The sequence below is a fragment of the Gouania willdenowi genome, chromosome 10 (genome assembly GCF_900634775.1).
Source record: "Gouania willdenowi chromosome 10, fGouWil2.1, whole genome shotgun sequence".
NCBI classification, from domain to species: domain Eukaryota; kingdom Metazoa; phylum Chordata; class Actinopteri; order Blenniiformes; family Gobiesocidae; genus Gouania; species Gouania willdenowi.
This window is the reverse complement of record NC_041053.1, coordinates 23,583,403-23,607,627: the sequence shown is the minus strand read 5'-3', so window position 1 is coordinate 23,607,627 and position 24,225 is coordinate 23,583,403. Positions and strand designations below refer to the sequence as shown.

At 37.7% G+C, this 24,225-nt stretch overlaps 1 protein-coding gene across 2 annotated transcripts; it reads left to right on the top strand.

The window, feature by feature from the left end:
• The first annotated feature begins 1,983 nt into the window (after window positions 1-1,983).
• Window positions 1,984-22,612, top strand: clint1a (clathrin interactor 1a). Of its 2 annotated transcripts, XM_028459549.1 has the most exons (12): window positions 1,984-2,156; window positions 8,251-8,355; window positions 8,463-8,559; window positions 8,699-8,807; window positions 9,115-9,279; window positions 9,457-9,640; window positions 9,730-9,946; window positions 10,047-10,140; window positions 10,563-10,628; window positions 11,956-12,263; window positions 14,125-14,317; window positions 20,515-22,612. In XM_028459549.1, the coding sequence occupies exons 1-12, from the start codon at window positions 2,116-2,118 to the stop codon at window positions 20,814-20,816; spliced, it is 1,881 nt and encodes a 626-aa protein (XP_028315350.1). In that variant the 5' UTR covers window positions 1,984-2,115; the 3' UTR covers window positions 20,817-22,612. The 2 variants fall into 2 exon arrangements, with proteins under 2 accessions (XP_028315350.1, XP_028315351.1); XM_028459550.1 differs by lacking the exon at window positions 10,563-10,628.
• The last annotated feature ends 1,613 nt before the right edge of the window (window positions 22,613-24,225 follow it).

Below are 24,225 nucleotides of genomic sequence, written 5' to 3'. Positions count from 1 at the left end.
AACACAGATGGTCACAGCTAACTTGAAATTAAGCAACTTCTTGGACATGCAGACCATCAATTGGAAAAGATTTGATTTTAATCCTGGGATAATGAATGAATGAATGTTTTTATTTTGGTTTAAAAAACAAAAAAACAAATTAAAAACATGTTTTTACAACAGAATTTATCAAAAAAGCAGCCAAAAAAGGAATAGGCTGAAGCTCCAATGCTTATTTTTGCCAATCCTGTACCATCATAGGATTAACTAAATAATTCACAATAAAACATCAGTACTAGTACATCGGTACAAAACACATAATAAGTTAAACTGAAGAATCAAAAACAATCAAATTTCATTGTAACCTTTGATAATTTTTAATTTTAAGGTCTTCTTAAAAACAAACATAGACTTGCACATGTTTATTTCATCATTTAGTCCATTCCATAATTTATATAAGAGATTGGCTTGAATATTTTTTTGTTTTACTTGCTTTATGTGAGACTTACCACAAACTTTATTATCTATTATTACTCCCAAGAACTTGGTTTCATAAACACTTTCAATTTCAACTTTGTTTAAATTCAGTTTCACCTCAGGGTTAGTCCTTTTACCACCAAACAACATAAATTTAGTTTTGCTTCATTCAGCGATAGCTTATTTAAAGATAAGGTTCCAATAGTTAAATGTTTAAATATCCCTTGTGGTATTATAAGAGGACAGACAAGGAAGAGAATATTTATGTTAAACCAAACCGAAACCTTTTGGACAGTTTCTTACCCCCATGTTTGTGTGAATGTAAACCTACGTCTCATTGGAACATTTAAAGAGTTCTGAGATTTAACTTGTATTAACTGAAATCAAAGACACTTCCTTGCACTGACATGTATCACCTTTGTTTAAACATTTACTAGACCACGCCTTTTCCAGCTACTGTAGTACACCTGCACGTGAAAACGTCAGAACGACGAGTTCAAACAGGAAACTACGACTCCAGTAGTGCCTTGCGTTGTTTCGATGATACACAGACTGTAGCCTACTGAATGTTGCTAGCATGTTTTATGTGCGGTTATGTGAAGGTTGCCAGGTTGGGGAATTTGGCGCTGTTGTAAATTATTTCGAATCTGGGATGTTTGTAAAGTTAGTATATAAGGTTATATATTTGTTATGAATACTTAAATTACTTACAAAATGTTTGAGTGCAACTGCCATTAAGCAAATTACACATCATTACTGTATATATGTATATATCTATACTTTATATGTATTATTATTATCAGTGTTGGGTAATTTACTCTACACTTGTAATATATTTATATTACTAGTTATTGGGATAAAAAAGAAATATATTTGTATTACAATATGACTGTATTTTAAAATGTAACTGAGTTACACTACTTATTTGAATTGCTTTTAGTTACTTTTGGTCCAGAACACTAATTATATATCACACTGTACTGAGTGTTCGAATAACATCGGTCTAAGTTTCTAAGTTTTGTTTCAGGAGCAGAAAGCTTTTTTTTTTTGTTTTTCTTTCTTCTTTTTTTTTATTTATTTATTTATTTTTTGTGTTCCCCATAAGTTATATTTAACTATAATGATCATCTTTTTTCTTCAAATAATTGCAAACAGTGAGAAAAAAAAAACCCAAAGCAAATAGGCACTTCAATTAAATATGAATGTAACTTGAGTTACTTATATATTACTTACCACTTTTCACTTTTGTAACGAGTTACACTACTGAGTTACTTCAAAAAGAAATATATTACTGTAATATATCACAAAAATAACTAGTTGCTCCCAACACGGTTCATTATTTTTATTTTTATTTTTATTTTTATTTACATTTTTGTGGGGGGGGGGGCACCAGCCCTGCACCAAGTTAAATTCCTTGTATTGTTTTTAAACTGTACTTGGCTAATAAAACTGCCCTGTGTGTCAGTGAAAAGTTTAGGAGCGGAAATCTCTCAGCTGTATTTGGCAACGTGAGAGCAGCAGCGCCGCCTGCCTTTGTAGAGGTGAAAAGTACAGTAGTAGTTGACTAGTTTACTTTTCCAGAGTTCACGGGTTTGGGTCGGTGTACGCCGGGACTGTTGGGTTTAGCTGAGGCTCGAAGCCCCGTTTCTCAGAGTCACCATGCTGAACATGTGGAAGGTCCGGGAGTTGGTTGACAAGGCGTAAGTATGTTTTTGGAGCCATTTATATCTGGAGTTCACCTGTTTAAAAGAGACACGTACCCAAAACCCTGACGTCACAACACTCTTAGCACAGCCTGTGTGCTAGTTGATACTTATTTAAGTGACTTTCACAAACTCGCTTTTATTTGCACTTTTGGACGTCCTTTGCTTGTTATAGTGATCTTGACCGGTAGTTAGGATAGTTTGCTGACGACCTTGTAGGTTTGTTGTACAGATGAGTGTGGAATACTTGCGTCCTTTCCGATAGATCGAGCTAAACCTCTTAGCTAACAAGCTAATTATGTAGCCTGCTGGCTGACAAAGCTAGCCAGCTAAGCTAGTTTGACAGCTCTTGTGTCGAGTAAATCACCAGTGGATGTTAGTTAAGAGACGACACTCGGACTGTTTGTTAAAGCCATAAATGAGGATAGATTACCAAGCACACTTAGACTGTCACTACTACACATACGAGACACTTGTAGCTGAGTTTCCTCTTGTGTCACAACAACTTTATCAGTTTCAAAAATGATATACGGATCAATCACTGTTTGTATTTTGGCCAATATTTCTAAATTTGTTTTTTTTTTTTTTTTTTTTTTTTTGCATATTCTATTCTTTGTTTGCCCTTTGTGTAATATAATGTCTCCTAAATGCATGTCTTGTGGTCTATCTTCACTGTACAACAACTTCTTTTTTTTTTTGTATACTCTGTTGGTGTTTTTATTGTAATTTATTATTTTATTGTTTTTGTATGTATTTCTCACTGCTAATTAAAAAGAGCTGCTGAACTGTTCTTTGTTGTTTTAAAACAATAACAGTGAATTTAAAAAAACAAAAACATTCAAGCAATGAGCTTGTATTTGGGTTCAAAATCAAGTAGTGGGAAACAATTTCAGCAGTCTTAAATGTTGTGGAATATTTGGGGGGAAACTATTTGTTTAGAAACATGTGGCTGGCTGCATTAGACCGACAGACTACTCAAAAAGTATGGCTACCGTATGAATAGACACTTTCTATTGCATTTGCTCTCAACACAATGTTATATATTTTTGCTGGAGCTGAACACCGATTAATCCTTCCTGGCTGTCACCCACAAGTGTTTTGCAACACCATGATTAATTTCTAGTTGAAGCATGTCAAACTAGAGATATGAGCTGTCTTAACTGTACACTAATGTTTGCACAGCTTTTACTTGTAAAAAGAATATAACTGCAATGTCAATGGGTTGCTTTTTGTTTGTTTTTGCAACATCAAAAATCATTCCGGTGATTAGAATGCCATGAAAAATGTGACTCGCTTTGCATTAAGTGTCAGAATCAGGGATGCATTCAACTTCTGTTAGTTTGGTACTCAGGCAAAGGCCTTGGGTTATTGCTTGGTGCTTACCTTTTTTTTTTATTTTATTTTTTTATTCTGCAACAATGTGAAATGCTCAGCTGGCAAAATCTACACCTGGGGTCACCAACCTTTCTGAAACTGTGAGGCGCTACTTCATAGGTATTTTATAGTCTGAAGGGCTACCAGTTTGAAAAGCAATTCTTAAATACCAACTGTTCACAGATTCACTTTAATTAAAAGGTAAGATAATAAGGATAATAAGCAGTAACTTAAAAAGGTTCTAGGAGATGTTTATGTTTCAACATGCAACACTTTATTTCTCCTTCATTACATTTTATAGAAAATTATCATATTTTCCTAGCGACTAAAAGCAATTTTTAACTAATTGTGTATCATAACGTTATTGTTAAGTGTAACAATATGTCAAATTTTTAAAAATATATGTTATATATAACATACCACAACCCATACACCCAATTTGCAACTCTTAAAGCATGTGTCACAATGTTACAGTGAAAATAAACATTTAAAGATGGTTAATTTAATACAAAATCTTTTATTACATGCAGCAGTATTTAACTCTACTAAGTGCTAACTACATCTGTCATCTGTATTTGTCTTTGTGAGTTTGAATCTTGGAAAGTAAATTAGATTTTAGATGGAGCTCATTAATGACTAGAGCTCCTGAGTGCATGTTATATGGTCCATGCCGGCTACCTATCTGGTGCCCGCGGGCACCATGTTGGTGACCCCCGGTCTACACTCTGCAATTTCCCAATACATTAAAAATTGTCCAAATTTTGCTCCGTTTTCTTTCACTCAATTCCCTCACCCCCACTATGTTGACCTACTCTCTGTGCCTGAATATTAAAGTCCTCCCGTGTGTTTCTCTCCCTTTTTGGTGTGCACAACTTCATGTCTGTAGCCCCTCTGCCACAATACAGACAGTCTGTTGCTAAAAAACAAATCAGTTTCCAAACAGGAGCCAACTCCCGTTGTTCACTATATCAATCAAAAAATCTTAGGTATGAAAATACGCACCTAAGATTACAACCTTGATTTATTGCCTTTGGATTAGTGGTGCACCTTTATATAAAGTAAATTAATAAAATGTATTAATAAATAATGTTGACTAGTCCCAAACCGGTAGATTAAAACAGAAAATCGTCATCACTAGGGATGTAACGATTCGATTCAATATACTGGGTTTACGATGCGATTCTCTCACAATCTATTTTACAAAATGAGACTGTAGACAAATTATGACTGAAAAATGTTATTTTTTTCTTTCGAAAATAAAAATACTGTACTATGCAAATCAATGCAATTTTATTAAAAATAAATCCTGAATGAAATAAATAAATACAGAAAATAGTACAAATGAAGAAGCCTATTCATTTAAATTCTGCTTCTACAGTAAACTATGCAAAACTGCATAATAGTTATTTTTCTTTTTATAAATGCAACTGAAAATGTATCTTGTGCCTTAACAATTGGACAAATCCCATATCAAAGAAATAATATAAATAATCAAACTATGGCTTTCATTCTCTCTCTTGTTTCTCCCTTTCCTCTCTGTGCCCCTCTTATCTTGGATTTCACATGTTTTTTCTTTCTCACCTCTTTCGTTTTGTCTTCGGGAAGCCAAAATACTTCCACACTTCTGATTTAAAACATGGTGGTGCATCCTGAATTTCAAATTCTAAATAGATAGCGCCCTGGCCTTTGCTGTAAAAAAAATAAATAAAAATATCGATGTGAACCCCTTACACCTTTGAATCGATTTTTAACTTCCTCCCAATTAATTTTTACATCCCCAGTCATCATTCATTGTGCCAAATTGGAGTAGCAATCCAGCTCTTTCAGGTAAATATACCACAACGCAGCAGACTGCTATGCACCTAAAGAAAAGCAGATTCCCTGTGTGACACGACACATTCCACAAATATTAATTTGCACTTATTGAGAGATTTGTTACTTCAAAGGAACCTACAGAACCAGTTATTCAGGGATAGCGAAACACAATTATCAGCTCACACTGTGCAGGGACAACACCTTAGGGTTTGTCTGGCTTTTGTTTCTGTAGAGCTGGTGACTAAATGAGAGCATGGTGGCTCACACTATGGGGTTGTGGTTGGCTGTTGCAGAATTGTTCTGTTTTCTGTACATAGGTTTTATAGCCATATTTGGAAACCGAGGCGATGTTTTACTTTCAAAGATACCCACGTAGTCCAACACACACCCCTGAAGGGTGACATTTTTAGGGACTGTTCTTTTCTTATATTTATGTTTTTCCTTTTGTGTTGATTCTGAGTATTTGTTTTAACATTTCTCAGGCGTCTATATTCTGAAGTTGTTTATACTAACACTGATGCTTGCCTTAGTATAAGGCCATTACAGTCCCCTTTCAATGAGGCTTGTTTTGTTAAAAAAAATTATTGTGATGTTTTGTTGAGTATAAATGAGTTCTATCAAAGAAACCAACATGCAGTAGAATGGTTCTTTCTAAGACTCTTGAAGGTAAAGCATTCTGTTTTGTGTTGTAGTGGTGTAATTGTGTGTGTGTCAGTGAGTATAACCTTTCCATTTATGTAATTGTTATCTAAGGCAGTGGCTGTTACTGAAGAGATGTTGCTTCACATCCTGTTTTGTTAATTTGTGCCTATAAATGGCATTTAATAATCACTTATGATATTACTCGCTTCAAGCTATGTTGACTGAACAATTCAGAAGAAACTGATGACTGATAAACTGTGAGCTGAGCTATTGATGTTTATTATTTTAAAAAAGGTGGCCTTTTTTTGTATTTAATTATATTACCAACTAAATCATTGTCAGTTAGTTTCTACCTACGTCTACTAGAACTGGGAAGTATGGACTACAATTCATATCCTATTATTTTTCCTCAAAATGGCCATAGGCTATATAAACTTAACGTATTTTTATTAATATGGTTTTACCAGAAAATACTGGGTCAAAGTCACTGGAGAAAAATGCCACAAAGGCTCTTTTATTAATTATGAGCAGGTACAATATTAACATTTTGAGCAACGTTTGGCTTTTTTTCTCATTAGTGAGTAGATTCTGTAGCGTGGCTTCTTTTGAGTTATTTTATGCACTTTTTAAAGCATATTCAACCATCCAGTGCGTGGCCCCTTCAAGACAGTTGCAGGAGGGGCCATTCCTCGTGTTAAAGAAAGAGAGAGAGCGTGCTAGAAAATGTGTAAAAAGAGCGTATATGCAGTGCAGCTTCAGACACGGCGAGTTTCGGTTGTTACAGAGAAAAAAAATAAATGCACCCTTTCATCCATGTGTCTGGGTGCCTCTAACACTAGACATGGGATGATAATCAATACATTAATTAATCTTACAGTCAATAAAAGTGAACTTGATAACTTCTCTGACCTCAATACATTTCCATGCGATTACTTGCTAACTTCAGCCACCGAAGCCTCAGCCACGCATTCTGAGGAGGAGTAAAGGCCCCTTAGTAGAACTCTTCTTCTCTGCTTCATGTCTACTACAAAGCCTGGCTAACAAACAAAATATGTAATTAGAAATTAAAAAAAACAGCGGCTCTAATGTTTGTGTCACTGTAGTGCCTCCAGGGAATGAGAGATGAACTTCAGAGTTTACACTAACATTGTTTTACCATTTTTGTTTTCAGAGAAATGTTCACAAACTTTGAAAACTTTAAGTCGGAGTTGGAGTTTGTTGCGCCATTTTTCTTCACTGTTTACTTGCTGAATGTATACAGTGGTGGCAATACTGTCACCAGCAGTTCATGTAAGGTACTGCAACAACAGTAAAGCAGGAAGCGGCCGGTGGGACAATTTTTTCATCCCAGGCCTATCTAACAGTCATAACTAAGGGAGTTCAGTGAGGGACACTTGGACATCTGCACTGTGCCTCAGACGGTCAGCCGCTCACACAGTTCATCACACTTTGGCATGTGTCGTTTCCTTGTGTTTCTCTGCTTGTGGGGGTGGGGGGTAGTGAACTAGGGATGTTGGTGCTCAGAGGAGCAGCAGCGAGTCAGAAACAAAGCAGTGCCGCAGAAATTAAAGCAAAATGAAAAAATATTTTTAAAATTAAATCGATTCAGGGGATAGTGTCTTTTTCTTTATCACCAAAAATAGAAAACTTGATATATTGTTAAGGACAATACATGGAAAATTGATACGTTGCTTTTTGTAAAACAAACAATGGCAATAGTTGCCCAGATAACTGGTTTGTCCAGTCATTCCCATGTGATTCTCAAATAACGCATTGTTCAAATACCATTTGCAGAAAATAGTCAAACGTGCAAATCAAATTTAATTCCCTTTTTCCTCAATGCAAATTCTTTCCCTGTGCAGTTTATTGGGAAACCTTTACTTATTAACAGAGATGTCCTGATTATTATTTGTGGTCTAATTAGAGTTTCATGTTTTGAGATTCTATAAGAAATGGTATATGTAAACTGAGAATTTTAAAAGAGCCTGGATATGTGTGTATAAAATAGCATTATCTGTGTACAATTGAATATGAAACAATAAATAACCAAAGCACAAAAAGTTCTAAACTTGGCAATACACTAACCAGATGTAATTTACATTCTCATGTGTTATTTGTTCTTCTGTGTCATCATGCTTGTTTTAAATTTGCATGTGCTATTATATGCTGCTTTGTGCATTCTTTTTTCTTTTTTAGGACATGAAATGCTGTTTTACAGCACAACGGCATTTTATTCTATTCTATTTATTTATTTATTTAGGACCAATGTAGTGATGAACTACTCAGAGGTGGAGTCCAAGGTTAGAGAGGCTACCAATGACGACCCTTGGGGACCATCAGGACAGCAAATGAGTGAAATTTCTCGGTAAGAGTGTTTTGATATAATGTGTATTTGATGATATGATGAGGCCTAGTAATGTAAAGGCCTTCCGTTTTTGAGTCTTTCTCCTTTGTTAAATGTTTCCCAAACAGAGCTACTTTTATGTATGAGCAGTTTCCAGAGGTGATGAACATGTTGTGGGCTCGCATGCTGAGGGATAACAAGAAGAATTGGAGGAGAGTCTACAAGGTCAGTCAAAACATAAGCCTAACAGTTAGAAAATGGTTCTAGTGTATTAGAGCAGTCATTGTCTTAAGATTTTAGACTTATAACCACTGTACATTTACACTGTGTACCAAACCATGACTGGTTCCCTTCTTCTCCCCAGTCCCTGCTACTGTTGGCTCATCTTGTCAAGAATGGATCAGAGAGGGTTGTAACCAGTGCCAGAGAACATCTATATGACCTGAGGTCATTAGAAAGCTACCACTTTGTAGGTAAGGTGTTGTTAAGGTATTTCTAAATATGAAAGCAATACTTACGATTACAATTTAGCTTTGATTTAGAGAGTAGACCTAGTGCTGATCATAACAGTACTCTTACTGTGAGCTGTAAAGAATAGATGAAAACCAAAGAACTGCTTAGTTCACTAATGATTAAATCACCCATGCACACACACCGCTCTGCACCACTAAAGCTGCTTTCTCTCACCCAGCTTTGTTGCTGCTTGGACAAACTCTTTCTGTATACTTCACTGATTGATACATGATCTAAAATTTGCCTGTTTTGAATTTAAATCCCCAGATGAGAATGGAAAAGACCAGGGTGTAAATGTGCGACAGAAAGTGAAGGAGATGGTGGAGTTCATTCAGGACGATGATCGGCTCAGGGAAGAACGGAAAAAGGCAAAGAAGAACAAAGACAAATATATTGGCGTTTCCTCTGACAGTATGGGATACAGGGGCTACTGTAAGTGTTTGCTAGAGTCTGTAACAAATAATTCCAAAAATAACTTTGTTCTTCTATATATTTAGTTTTTACGTGGAACATACTGCATTGTTAGTAGCAGTATTTTGAACATACTATCAGTGATGCAAGAACTGACTGCAAATGTGTTCTACAGTGACATGATTTCTCTCTCTAAAGCGGGTGACAGGTATGACTCCAGTGATACACGAGGAAAGTGGGACGATGACTGGGACAACAATAAAGGGCAGTTTCCCTTCAGTGAAAAGTTGGGCGAAATCAGCGACAAAATCGGCAGCACCATCGATGATACCATAAACCGATTTAGAAAGAAGGACCGAGATGACTCGCCAGAAAGATTCAGGCTGGCAAAATCCTTAAGTTTTATGAAATGAGAAGAATTCTATCTGAAATTCTCACTATATAGATTTTAACTGTATCTCTCTCCTACAGTGATAACGACGAGGATCGAGGACGTTCAACTCAAAATGGCAAGAGTGGAAAAGATTTTAAAGATGAAGAGACTGTTACTACTAAGAGTGTACAGATTGTCCAAGCCACAGAGACGACAGCAACTCGCAAAAGGGGAGGGGTACCATCCAAAAAAGTAGATCTGGGAGCTGCAGCTCACTACACAGGAGACCAGAGCCCAAATACCACAACCAAACAGGTGAAAATAACACACAAAATTTACTAATCCATTACCTATATTTGGTTGTATTTGCCTTAATATTTTAATTCCAAGAAATTTATTGAATTATTATTTTTAGTCCCAACCAGCAGCAGGAACCCCTCAGCCATCCAGTTCTGGCCTAGCTGACCTACTAATAGTGGATACAACACCTGGTCAACCTGCTTCCACAGGTACAATCTAATCTAATGTCTTTTTTAACTAAAGATTACTCTTGCGTTTCAGATGCTTAATGACTTTCCAGTGGCAATGATTTTGGAGTAATTTTTTTTGGTCTAGTGTTTGAACAAAGTCCATAACAGCTAGAGGCACTGGGTAGAGTGTTGGAAGTGACAGAACCCAGCTGCTGGTACCAAAGTCAGATTTTAAGGACAGCAGAAGGAGGGAATTGATGTACAGAGACTAAGTGTGCCAGATGTTTTTGGAGGAGTCCCAAATGAACTGGGGGGTGGGATTGTGGAACAGATGTTTGAACTCCTCCACCTATCCACTGCCTCCACTGCTACATTTATGTCATTGAAGGCATGCTAACTATGCTGGAGTGACACCTGGAGCTCAATCATTTAAGACGTATGTGCTTATTTCTGCTGCACAGATTTGATCAGTGGATTTGCTGACTTTTCCTCGCCCATGGCTTCTGCTGGACTGTCCTCTGGATCTGGTTTGTTTTCAAAGCTTTTTTGGGGCGGTTGTTCCCCCCACACACACATTTGTGTATGTGTACGTTGTCCTGTTGCAGCCATAACACTAGAATATTCAGAGGAATGCTGGGAGGGAGCCCTGGCCATATGGAGCCTGCTACCTGCTCAGCATAATAAGAACAGACACACATCAACTCCTGTTATGGATGACAAGGAGACAGGGACAGAGGAAGAAGTTAGTGGGGGTGGAAAGACTGGGAAAGGAAGAGAGACAAAAATCAAGCCAGATCAAAGAAATAGTAAAACTTGGAAACTCATGGTCACTGAGAATAGATAGATGGGACTTTTTATGTTCTGATGGATTCAAATCATCCAGTTTGATTAATTTAAAGTTATTGAGACACCTAAGAGTGCAAACATTAATGTATGTAATATAGACCTGGGCGATATGGACCAAAACTCATATCTCAATATTTTTTTCTGAAAATGGCGATATACGATAGAAATCTCGAAAATTTTGAATCAAATCAGGTCTGACTGAAAAGACAATTCTGGGTTAAATTTGCTGATTCAAAATGCCAGACAGACACATTTATTCAGAAACAGTTGATTTGGTTGATCAATTTAGGATACCTTGATCTGGGATGTCAGGCGTTCATGTTGTGTAAAAAAGAAATTTTTGGTCATAAATGTTTAATATTAAATTTTCACCGAATGCCCGAGGGCCAGACCCTGAGAAATGTGTTTCGGATTTTATTAATGTGACTTTTGTTTTGCCAGTAATGGAAAAACCTGTTTTTGGGTGGCCGCCATTTTGAATTGTCCAATATGGCGACCCCATTGAGAATTGGCTCCGGCTCCTTCCAGATTTGAATTCAGCAGGTCAAAAACTGCAAATATGCCAAATTTCATGCTTGTAGACAATTCTTCCCCGAACAGACGGGACCACTATATGAGATAGCATGTGTGAGTGAGTTCTGTAGTGTGGCTTGTTTAGTGGAACGTCTGGGTTAGGACGCACTCAGAAATCCATCTAACGGAATTTAATGCTGTTCTGACGAGTACTGAAAGCAGCAACTCCTGGAGAGAGCACAGTTGACCGAGTCAAATTCCTCGTGTGTACAACATACACTTGGCGAATAAAGATGATTCTGATTCTGATTCTGAACTAGTATTTTAAACAAAATAAGCTATAAAAATATATATATATATATATATATATATATATATATATATAAATCGATATAGGTGATATTTTAATTTTCAACATCTCCACGATGGAAAACTCAATATATCTTGAATCTCGATATATTTCCTAGCACTAATGTAATATCACTCTTGTTGCAGCACCACCACCATCCTCAAGCACCAATGGAGATTTTGGAGAGTGGAATGCTTTTCCTGGAGGTCAGATGCCATCATCAGCTCAGGGTGTTGACATGGGTGGAAATGACCTATTTGGAGCCATTACTACAGCTCCCGCTGTCGCCCCAGACCCCGTTCCTCCCCCAGCTGCAGCTTCCGGTCCTGCCTCGGCGGACCTCTTTGACTTGATGGGGACAAGTCAGTCCCTCACCTCCTCACAGAGCCTCAATTTCAGCATGAGCAGCTCACAGAGCATGAGCACTACAGTCCTGCCCCAGTCTATATCACAGGTACACATGACTGCACTCATACACACACGTCCTGGTCAATAATTCAGTGATATACATATGATCGCAAGTCTTTATTGGTCCTGAATGGAATACCAGTGCGGGTTAAACATTGGCAGGTAATAATGGGCTTATTGTTCTACGGCTAATAGACACACACTTAAAGGCTCTTTTAAAAGTGTGTGCGGGGTTAGCTAAGGGTGTGTCATTTTTTATGAAACATCATTAGACTATGTATTATATTAAAGGTTTAACTATGTTTTATTTCTTTATTTACTGGTACTTTAAGCAAATTTAAATAGCTAACAAAGTAACTTATTCCTTATTTGATATTAATTTCAAAATATTGATATTGGCAATATTAGAAATGGCCTATATTTGAAAATATTTTTTCAAGAATAATTTGTATTTATTTTATTCAAATGTCTTAGTCTGCAAAGGTAAGTTCAACTTTAAAAAGAATGGCTTTTTAATTCAAGGTATGACCCGGTCAAATTGTGTCACTTGAGTACAGCTAAACAATATTTAAATTCTATTTCCTCGTCAGTACAAAACAGCCAAACTGAAATATTACTGTTAATTTTAGAAACTTTGATTTAAAAGGCAACCTACAAAAGTTTAACCTTGATTTCATCGGCCTTTATTCATTTATTTGTTTGTCTGTTAGCAGGATTACATCAAAAGTACTTATTCGGATCAAATACTGATTGTGGATAAGATTCAAAAATTGAAAAATCTTTAACTCGCATTATTGGCAAAATGTCAAAAATTCACGTCTGTTTGTAATTGACCGATCCTTATGAAATTTGACTGGGTTATGTCAGGTTGGTTCCCCAATTACCACGCAGAGTTTCATCAAGATATGGATCTCGATTGCGCATTTCATTGCAATTGTTTTTTGTTTGTTTTTTAAATGGGGATGGCCATATATTTGGATCTATTGTATGGTTAATAATGGGGATATAAATTTATCACAGGCCTTTAAAGTGTGAATGGTCATGGTACCATGATCAGGATCACTGATGCAGGATATTTGGTGCTTGGTGGAGGTTTTTTCTCTCTGATTGCTCCTGTTTTATTGCACCATTTTGTACTAAAAATCCATATGCTAATTTTTAAAAATGATTACTGGTATGGAACATTCTTTTGGAAAGTCAAACCTCTGAATAGGTTTTGTTTCATGTGAATATTGAGCAGTTTGTTTTTGGCATTTGAATATTATGCTGCATGGCAGGTTTGAGTTTAGAGAAAAAAAACCTTTAAATTGAAGTGAGATTAATACCAAACAGATGGTAAAAAAATAAATACCGTTACTAATAATATCCAGACTAAAAAGACCCACATCATTTACGATACTTGTTGACCACATCACATTGTGAGCTTGTGTGATTAAGACGTGCATTGTGATCGAAAGAGGACAAGTGCGATAGTGGAGAGTCAGCACACATAGCCACAGCAGATGCTATCCCCCCCTCCCCCAGGGACCGCCCACTAACCACCCACTTCTCCTGTGACTGACACAGAATGAGAGGAATGTGATTTGTGTCAGAAAAACATTAAAAAACCCAACAAAAGCCTGCAGATGTCGACTGTGGTTCTGTGTCAAAAGGTGGTTGACCTACTTAAGGAACTCTTAGTTGTTCTCGATACCTTACTTTTAGACATCCACCTTTCCCTTTATTCCTGTTAAATTACATGATGTTCTCATTGAGTTCCCATTCTGACACTTTTATACTTGGAGTATCAAGTTTAAGTGGGTCATGGGAACAGGTTAAGGCATTCAATTACAGTTTCTCTGTGCCTTTACTGTGCTAGAAATTGCATTTTTAGGTAGACTGTTGATGTGGGTCTCTGTATCCATTAGCCCTTGCAGAGCATGGGCGGTCCTTTACAGCCTCAGCCTGTTCAGCAAGGAGTGTCCTCTATGGCTGTTGGACCTAAAGCTTCCCTTCCATCCACCTGGTCTGATCACTCTGTAAACATCAGCCTGGACTTCTTGGGCCCTGGGATGCATCCTCCAAAACAAAGCCAACCCACTCTGAACACCCTCCAACAAGGTGAGAGGCTGAACACAAGCAGGGTTGGGGTCAATTATAATTGTAATAGCAGAAATAATTATCTGTTATAATTGTGACGTTTGTTGTAATTGTAATTGAATTTTAATAGAGTTCAGATAATTAGGGTCCAAAGGCCAGAATGACCAAAAGGATCCTATTGTAATTGCTTGAATTTACTATTATACTTGTCAGTGACGAATCCTAAATTTGACCCCCTGAACAGGCATGAAGTCTCACCAAAACCTCAGAACTGGTTGAAAATATGCAAATTTGGCGCAATAAAAAAAATCTGCAAATAAATGTGAAAGCAACCCGCATTGTTGACGCAAAAATTGCAATGGAACCGCACGACCGGCAGATTTGACCGATATTTACGAGATTCTCCACATATATTATTTACTCCAGGATGAGTAAAAAATTACATTTGAACCATGCTTAAAACCAAACAGGAAGTTAGCCATCTTGGGTCAAAGGGCAAAAATGGCGAAACGCATTTGCGCGAACTAGTCTGAGGGGCTTCTTCCGATTCCTTTCAAACTCGGCCAGAACACTCTCGGACCCACTGAAGATTAAAAGTCTTCAAAGAAATTTGTGTATCCCTAACAGTTTGGTCGTGGTGCTGCCGCAAAGTTGCAATGCTAATTTTTGTTAGCATGCCACAATTTCAAAATCCCTATAACTCTGGCACACAAAGTTCAATCAGCCTCAAATTTCACGCAAATGACATTTGCCTGAACCTATTCATGACTGCCTTGAAACATTTCCCATCATGCCTTGCGTTTTTGACTGGTGCCATTTTTTGGTCATGTTCACTGTTAGCAACTATAGCACGCCATAATAGAAAAATGCATATAACTCTAATATACAAAGGTCAAACTGATTCATATTTAATACACATGATGACTGTTCAGCCCTAAACAAGAATCAATGTAAAAATTACCCATCATGCTTTACGTTCTCAAATAGCGCATGCTATAATAGAAAAATGCATGTAACTCTAATGTACGAAGTTCAAACTGCCTCATATTTGATACACATGACTGTCTATCCCTAAACAAGACCCAATGTGATAATGACCCAGCATGCCTTGCGTTCTCGACTGGCGCCATTTAGCATGCCATAATAGAAAAACCGCTATAACTCTCATATACAAAGTTCAAACAGTCTCATATTTGATACACATGATCATGCTTTGCGTTCTCAGATGGAGCCACTCACAGCTCTAGCAAAAAGACGATATGTCGTATTGACCTCAAAATACTGTTGGATGAACCTAAACCGATAGGAACAGGTTGCTGATGAAGAAAAAACAGGCTGTGATCAGTGGGAGGGGCCTATAATGTCACCGAAAAATCCATCGCCATTTCCTCGCCATCACATTCTAAATGCTGTATCTTCGCTGGTTTTGTAATTTTTAACCCATAATTTGCACAGACATCATTAACAATATTTTGGTGAAGCATTATTTTGTATCAGTCTTCCCTTAAAGACTTAAACAAACAGTAACACAAGGTTATTGGTCTAGTTGTGGTCAGTGTGTGTGTTCAGAAGAGCCACTGTGCGGTATACAATTTGTTTTACTTTGCTGTCGTTCATGTGAAATTGATTGACAGTGTTTTGTAATTCCTGTGCAATGGATTCAGTGCAGTCAATAAATACCAAATTATGTAAATCGATTATCGCTGTATCATGATAATATCGTTATTGTGTGTAAAAAATATTACGATGTATTGTATCGCGAGGTGCCTGGCAATAACCAGCCCTATTAACTACATACAGTGGGGCAACAAAGTATTTAGTCAGTCACCAATTGTGCAAGTACTCCCACTTAAAAAGATGAGAGAGGCCTGCAGATTTCATCATGGGTATACCACAACTATGCGAGACAAAATGAGAAGAAAAAAATCCAGAAAATCACATTGTAGGATTTTTAATGAATAATTTGGCAAATCCCTCGGTAAAGTAAGTATCTGGTCACCTACAAACAAGCAAGATTTCTGGCTCTCACAGACCTGTAACGTCTTCTTTAAGAGGCTCCTCTGGCCTCCACTCGTTACCTGTATTAATGGCACCTGTTTGAACTCATTATCAGCATAAAAGACACCTGTCCACAACCTCAAACAGTCACACTCCAAACTCCACTATGGCCAAGACCAAAGAGCTGTCAAAGGACACCAGAAACAAAATTGTAGATCTTCAACAGGCTGGGAAGACTGAATCTGCAATAGGTAAGCAGCTTGGTGTGAAGAAATCAACTGTGGGAGCCATTATTAGAAAATGGAAGACATACAAGACCACTGATAATCTCCCTCGATTTGGGGCTCCACACAAGATCTCACCCCGTGGGGTCAAATTGATCACAAGACGGTGAGTAAAAATCCCAGAACCACACGGGGGACCTAGTGAATGACCTGCAGAGAGCTGGGACCAAATAAAACAAAGGTTACGATCAGTAACACACTACGCTGCCAGAGACTCAAATCCTGCAGTGCCAGTACATGTCAGAATCAGAATCAGAATCAGAATCATCTTTATTGGCCAAGTGTATGTTGTACACACGAGGAATTTGACTCGGTCAACTGTGCTCTCTCTAATAGTGAAACATTCAATAATAAACAATCAACTAGAAGAGATGATAATAAGTATAAACATAAGTATAAATATAAACAGTAGTTAGACTAGAATGTGCAAATAACAAGATGATAATAATAATAATAATAATAATAATAATAATAATAATAATAATAATAATAATAATAGTATAAAAAAAAATAAACAAATACAAAATAAAAGTTAAAAAAAATAAGATAAAAAGAACGAAAAAAGATAATAGAAAAGAAAGATAATAATAAAATATAATAATAATAAAAGGAAAATAGTGCAGTAGAGCATTGATAAGTAGTGCAGGAGAACATTTAAATTAAAGGTATGTACATGAACATTCTCAGTGTCAGATTGATCCAGGGTTGTTATGTTTGGTTCCAGGGTTTTTTCACAGAAACAGGACTGACACTCTTTGACTGTTTAGTGTTGATCAGAGTGACAGCCTGGGGGAAGAAACTGTTTTTATGGCGGGTTGTTTTGGCGTACAGTGATCTGTAGCGTCTGCCAGAGGGGAGGAGTTTAAACAGATTGTGTGCAGGGTGAGAGGGGTCTGCAGTGATGCTACCTGCCCGTTTCCTGACCCTGGACAGGTATAAGTCTTGGATGGAGGGCAGATCAACACCAATGATCTTTTCTGCAGTCCTGACTATCCTTTGTAGTCTGTGTCTGTCTAGTTTGGTTGAAGATCCAAACCAGACAGTGATGGAGGTGCACAGAACAGACTGAATGATGGAGGTGTAGAACATTATCAGCAGCTCCTGGGGCAGGTTGAACTTCCTCAGCTGACGCAGGAAGTACATCCTCTGCTGTGCCTTTTTCCTGGTTGAGTCTATGTGGGAGGTCCACTTCAGGTCCTGTGAGATTGTGGATCCCAAGAACCTGAAGGAGTCCACGGTAGCCAATTCCCTATTTAAAATGGTAAGGGGGGGGAGTGGGGGGGGATTTCTCCTGAAGTCCACTGTCATCTCCACAGTCTTGAGTGGGTTCAGTTCCAGGTGGTTCTGACTGCACCAAAGAGCCAGCTGTTCCACCTCCCGTCTGAAGGCAGACTCGTCCCCGTCCCGGATGAGACCGATGACGGTGGTGTCATCTGCAAACTTCAGGAGTTTCACAGAGGGGTCCCCTGAGGTGCAGTCATTGGTGTAGAGGGAGAATAGCAGTGGGGAGAGAACACACCCCTGGGGGGCGCCAGTGCTGAGTGACCGGGTGCCAGATGTGATGCTTCCCAGCCTTACTTGCTGCTTCCTGTCAGTCAGGAAGTTGGTGATCCACTGACAGGTGGAGGCCGGCACTGTGAGCTGGGTGAGTTTCTGGTGAAGGATGTCCGGGATGATGGTGTTGAACGCAGAGCTGAAATCCACAAACAGGATCCTAGCGTAGGTCCCTGGGGAGTCGAGGTGGTGCAGGATGTAGTTCAGACCAATGTTGACTGCATCCTCGACAGACCTGTTTGCCCGATAGGCAAACTGCAGGGGGTCCAGCAGGGGTCCTGTGATCTTTTTCAGGTGGCTCAGAACCAGCCTCTCAAAGGACTTCATGACTACAGACGTCAGAGCAATGGGTCGATAGTCATTAAGTCCTGTGATGGCAGGTTTCTTGGGGACTGGGATGATGCTGGAACTTTTGAAGCAGGAAGGTACTTCACACAGCTCCAGTGATGTGTTGAATATCCGTGTGAAGATGGGGGCCAGCTGCTCAGCACAGGCTTTCAGGCAGGAGGGAGATACTCCGTCTGGTCCTGGAGCCTTTTTGATCTTTTGTTTTTTGAAAAGCTGGCACACATCTCTTTCATTGATCTTCAGGGCAGGTGGGGGGACAGAGGGTGAGGTAGGGGGGGGAGTAGGGGGAGCAGGAAGGGCAGAGTCCAGGTGATGGGCTGATGCTAATGAGCTGGGGGGTGGGTGTGAAAACCTGCAGTAGAAGCTGTTCAGGTCTCTAGCTAGTCTTTTGTCCGGGCCCGTCTGAAGTTTGCTAGAGAGCATTTGGATGATCCAGAAGAGGATTGGGCGAATGTCATATGGTCATATGTCATATGGTCATATGTCATATGGTCAGATGAAACCAAAATAGAACTTTTTGGTAAAAACTCAACTTGTCGTGTTTGGAGGAGAAAGAATGCTGAGTTGCATCCAAAGAACACCAAACCTACTGTAAAGCATGGGGGTGGTGACATCATATTTGAAGCAGTTTCTCTGCAAAGGGACCAGGACGACTGATCCATGTAAAGGAAAGAATGAATGGAGCCATGTATCATGAGATTTTGAGTGAAAACCTCCTTCCATCAGCAAGGGCATTGAAGATAAAACGTGGCTGGGTCTTTCAGCACGACAATGATCCCAAACACACCACCCGGACAATGAAGGAGTGGCTTCGTAAGAAGCATTTCAAGGTCCTGGAGTGGCCTAGCCAGTCCCAGATCTCAACCCCTTAGAAAATCTTTGGAGGGAGTTGAAAATCCGTGTTGCCCAGCAACAGCCCCAAAACATCACTGCTCTGGAGGAGATCTGCATGGAGGAATGGGCCAAAATACCAGCAACAGTTTGTGAAAATGTTTGACCTGTCATTGCCAACAAAGGGTACATTGCAAAGCATTGAGATTAACTTTTGTTATTGACCAAATACATATTTTCCACCATAATTTGCAAATAAAGTCGTGAAAAATCCTACAATGTGATTTTCAGGATTTCTTTTTCTCATTTTGTCTCTCATAGTTAAGGTATACCTATGATGAAAATTACAGGCCTTTCTCATCTTTTTAAATGGGAGAACTTGCACAATTGGTGGCTGACTAAATACTTTTTTTGCCCCACTGTATGTGTGGAACTGTACATAGAACTGTAACATGGTTCACCAGTTTTGTGTTAAATTATAATTCACCACTTATATAGAATTTTCATGGCAATTACAAAGTCATTTATCTAAACTCAATTACAATTGAATTATGATTAACACATTTTTAAAATTATAAATATTATTATACCATAATTGTAATTAATTATCAATTACGTGATTACAATTATAATTGACCCCAACGCTGTTCTATGGCTTACACACATATGTAGTTAACATCGAGGGGTATACTTACAGAAAATAGACTCAGACGCCAACACCGAGAATATTAATAACAATATTATTTATTAATTAGGAAGCCTAACAAGGTGACTAAGAGATGAAAAACAAATTAGATTATAGATGATATTATTTTAGTGTATTTTACAGCTGATTTAATACATGGGTCAAAACTAACCCGTTATCATAAGAGATGCTAACGCAAGAGGAAGGTCACATTTTATGGAATTATTTATTAAAGGCTCTGTAATTGTGCTCAATTGTATTAGAGAACATTATTGGAACTGACTTTCTGGGGGAAAATAATTCCTAATTTAATTGTAATTGGGGGAAAATGCTGGTCACCATAATCACAATTGAATTGTAATTGAACATGGATAATTAAAAATGTAATTGAAAAATGTAAATGACCCCAACCCTGATGTCTGACTTCCAGTCACAGAATGGCCTTAGCAACTCGTCATTCAAACAAAGTTCTGTTCAACAATGTTTTATTGATGGTCTGTTTCTTTGCATTTTTGAAGGCAACCAACTTCCAGCCAACATGCTCTCCCAGGGCTTTTCTAGTATGAATCTTGGACCTACACTGGTCAGACCACCTGCTAATCCAATGATGCACCCTGGAGCTGGCATGGGGATGGGGATGGGGATGGGTATGGTTCCCAACCAAGGCATGATGGGGATGGGAATGGGAATGAACATGGGGATGCCACAGCCAGGTATGAGCATGGGGATGCCTGGTATGATGGCAATGGGAATGAACCCCGCCATGGTTCAACAGCCCAAACACGATGCCTTTGCTGACTTTGGAAACTTTGGAAAGTGAAGCAGGAGAGCTATGATTACGTCTCTCTTGGTCCACCAGTGAAGGATCGCTATGAGCTGCATACAAAGAGTACTTGAATGATTATAATACCTATCACAACATCAACAAACACCCTGAAGTCTCCTTTATTTAATAACATCCAGTGGTATGGATTGATATGAACGTGTGTGTGCGTATATTTCTACCAATGACATGTCTGAGCTGGAATGGCATTCAGACATGCTGAAGATGTACGTGTGTTTGCTTTTGATATGAAGAAAGAAGAGTGCTGTGAGGAGAATATCGGGGAGTTTTTATAGATCCAAAATCAAGTTAAATCAATAGTAGCAAAAATAATAATTGTCCATTTGTTGCATTATTATATTGGTTGCCTTTTTGATCATTTTACAGATCGATGAGTTTGGATGAAATAATAATCAGCCATTTTTAACTTTCAAGCATTTTCTGAAGAATGTCAAGTATCCTCTTTTTTTTGTTTGTACCCATTCTTAGTTTGAGCTGTAAATAGAAACTCTGATTCCTTGTAAGTTATAAAGTTAATGAATGAGATACAGTGAAAATGTGAAGTATTATAATTTAGTGAATGGAGACCTATCACAAATAACATTGACACATGTTCTCTTTGTACATAAATGCCCACACTCCAAATATTAGTGCCACAGTTGGGCTAATTATGGTGATTGTTTTGCTGTTAAAGCTAATAATTAATTTGGGATGTTTTTTTTCCTAGAGCTGAATATCCATTGTGGCCTTTCCTGTTGGTATATAGCTATATATACATATATAAATACATATATTTTAACTATAATTAATGCTATCTGCTTGCATCCAAATGAGATAATCAAGAGGGAGAATGGCTGTTTTGTTTTGGGTTTTCTTTGTTTCTGCACAATGTGCCTGAAAGACCTTTGACTTCCTCCTCAGCTCAACAGTTATACGTAAGGAAATAATGGAGCCAACGTACAATCTATACAGTGATGCAGAATCCGATTGTGTTGGTTTGCACCTCAAGCTGTTTGTTACAATATTCAGGGCAGTGATTGCAATAAGATCCTTTATTTTATCATATCAAATTACATGATGTTGCACGACAAAGACGACAATCCTTAAAGAAGTCACTCTCCTTACCATCACGAGTGTCAGTGTGTGTGTATTTTTGGGGACAGAAAGGTACACTTTGACCAATCCTGCTGCTTGGATGAAGCCGTGTTGTGAGTTTGCACATCCAGAGCTTCTCCATTCAGCTGTACACTGTCTGCGCTAATGTGTCAGAGGCACACAACACACTGCAAGTGCCTGCCAACGGGTGCCTCCTGACCTTTGTAATGAGTGATTGATAATCAGAATTGAGTCCTGGGCTGCCTGACATTTTTGGTATGACAACACGGAGATAAATAATTCACTTACCAGAGAAGCAGTGGATTCTTCTCTCCCAGGAGGATTTAAGTTGCGCTTTCCTTTCTTTCTCAAGGGCTCGAGGCTGAGCACACTAACACACAGTAGCCTTCAGTGTCTGAAGAAATTAAAAAGGACCAAAATCTACTTGCTGTACTTTTGTTTTCTAATATATATCCATAGAATTATATTAGCATCTTTTTTCTGTTTTCTACTTAAAATCATTTTTTGATCTTTTTTTCTGAAACGGGATTGTTACTGAACAGTAGTATATGCAAATGTAAACAAGACCTTTTTTTTTAAAAAAAAAAAAAAGAAACGAAACAAAAAACAAGCTTTGTTATTCACCATTATTTGATTGAAACAAGATTCTTTACATCATTAAACAGTTGATTGAAATATTGTTAATGGTGTGTGTTATTTAGTGTGCTGTGTGTCATTACCCTCATGCAAAAGTGCTTCAAGCAGCAGATGTGAAGCCACCATGTTTGGTTTTCTAAATGCTCAAAGTTGTATCTTAAACTTTATGTTATAAAGAAATACTCTTGGTGAAAATATTACACTAAATGTAATACTACAAAGTGAAATAAAGTTCGATTAAGAGTAATACAGCAATTGGATATTTACTGAGTTGAAATATTTAAATTGGGAAAACACAATGATTTAAAAAGTCTAATACACTGTTCTTAAAAATGCTTGAACCATAAACTGTATTTGTTTATTAATGTTTGTCTATGTACTTCTTTGCTAATATTTGCAGAATTTTTACAGTGACGAGAAAGTTTTCACAAATATCAAACTACACAAGCCTGACATTTCCCCACCCAGAAACTGGAAAAAAAGGGCATTTGTTCACTACGTGATGTAAAAGTAAGATTTACCAGGTCAGGGTTAGTAAATATTTCAGTATATCTTAGCGGTGAGCAATTGTCCCTTGTTCAAATATTGTTCCATCTTATAACATTCATTTCTCATTTTATATTTATATATATATATATATGTTTTTTTATTGAAGTAATCTTTTTTGTATTTGGGCCATATTATGGATAGTACATTTGTGTCTTTATTATTCAATCAAAATACATTTTAATCAAAGCAAGTGTTTAAATGCAATTATTTGGGTCTCAAATACTTTTTTGCATTTGAACACGATTGTCTTTGAATTTTCTTTTTTGATTGACAAGGTTTGTTTGTATTTAAGTGATGTTTTATTTTTTGTTTGAAAAGGTATTTTTCTATTGTTTTATTGAATAATAAAGACAGAAATCTACCTCCATAAACAACCTTGTTTAAGTCTGTAGTTTCTATTTCTACTTTGATCCTTTTTGTTCAACTTGTTTTCATGTGGTGTAATATATGGAGTGAGCTGAGTGGCCTGATTACTGCATAGTGAGTGAAACAGTCTAATTGCAGCTCATCTCTCTGCAATCATTGCTTTGCCCTTCTCATGTTGTATCAAGGCTTGTTGGAACACACTTGTGAGACAAATACCACTAAAACACTGCTCACATTAAATAATTGACCCATTTTTCCTCTCTGGAGACTGGTGTAAATGGGCTACTATACTAATAATACTTTTAAAACAGTATATGAACAGCAACAATGTATAGGCTACAGTGAATGGATTTGAGACTCAGTCGAACATGTCCTAGTTATAATGTAAAATATACCTAAAGGGGCTCCATCAATCTTTTCTGCAGTGACATTACAGGCAATAAGACCATAAAAGTGATGGTGAGGCAGTGTAGTGTAGGATCTTCCTATGCCACTCATCATCCAAACTAACCTCTGTCATTTAACGAGGGGGAAAAAACGGCATCTTTACAACTTCTATCAGATGCAGTAAATTGCACTTTTATGGGTAATGTGCCCATTAAAGAGTAAAAGCAATCTGAGACGTCAAGACAAATGACAGCTTTTGAGTGCCATCTGCAATCTCCAGCTTCACAAACTCAATTATTCATAATGCATTTATGAAGTCCGCTGAGACTGCGCTGTCATTCCCGTTCAAACT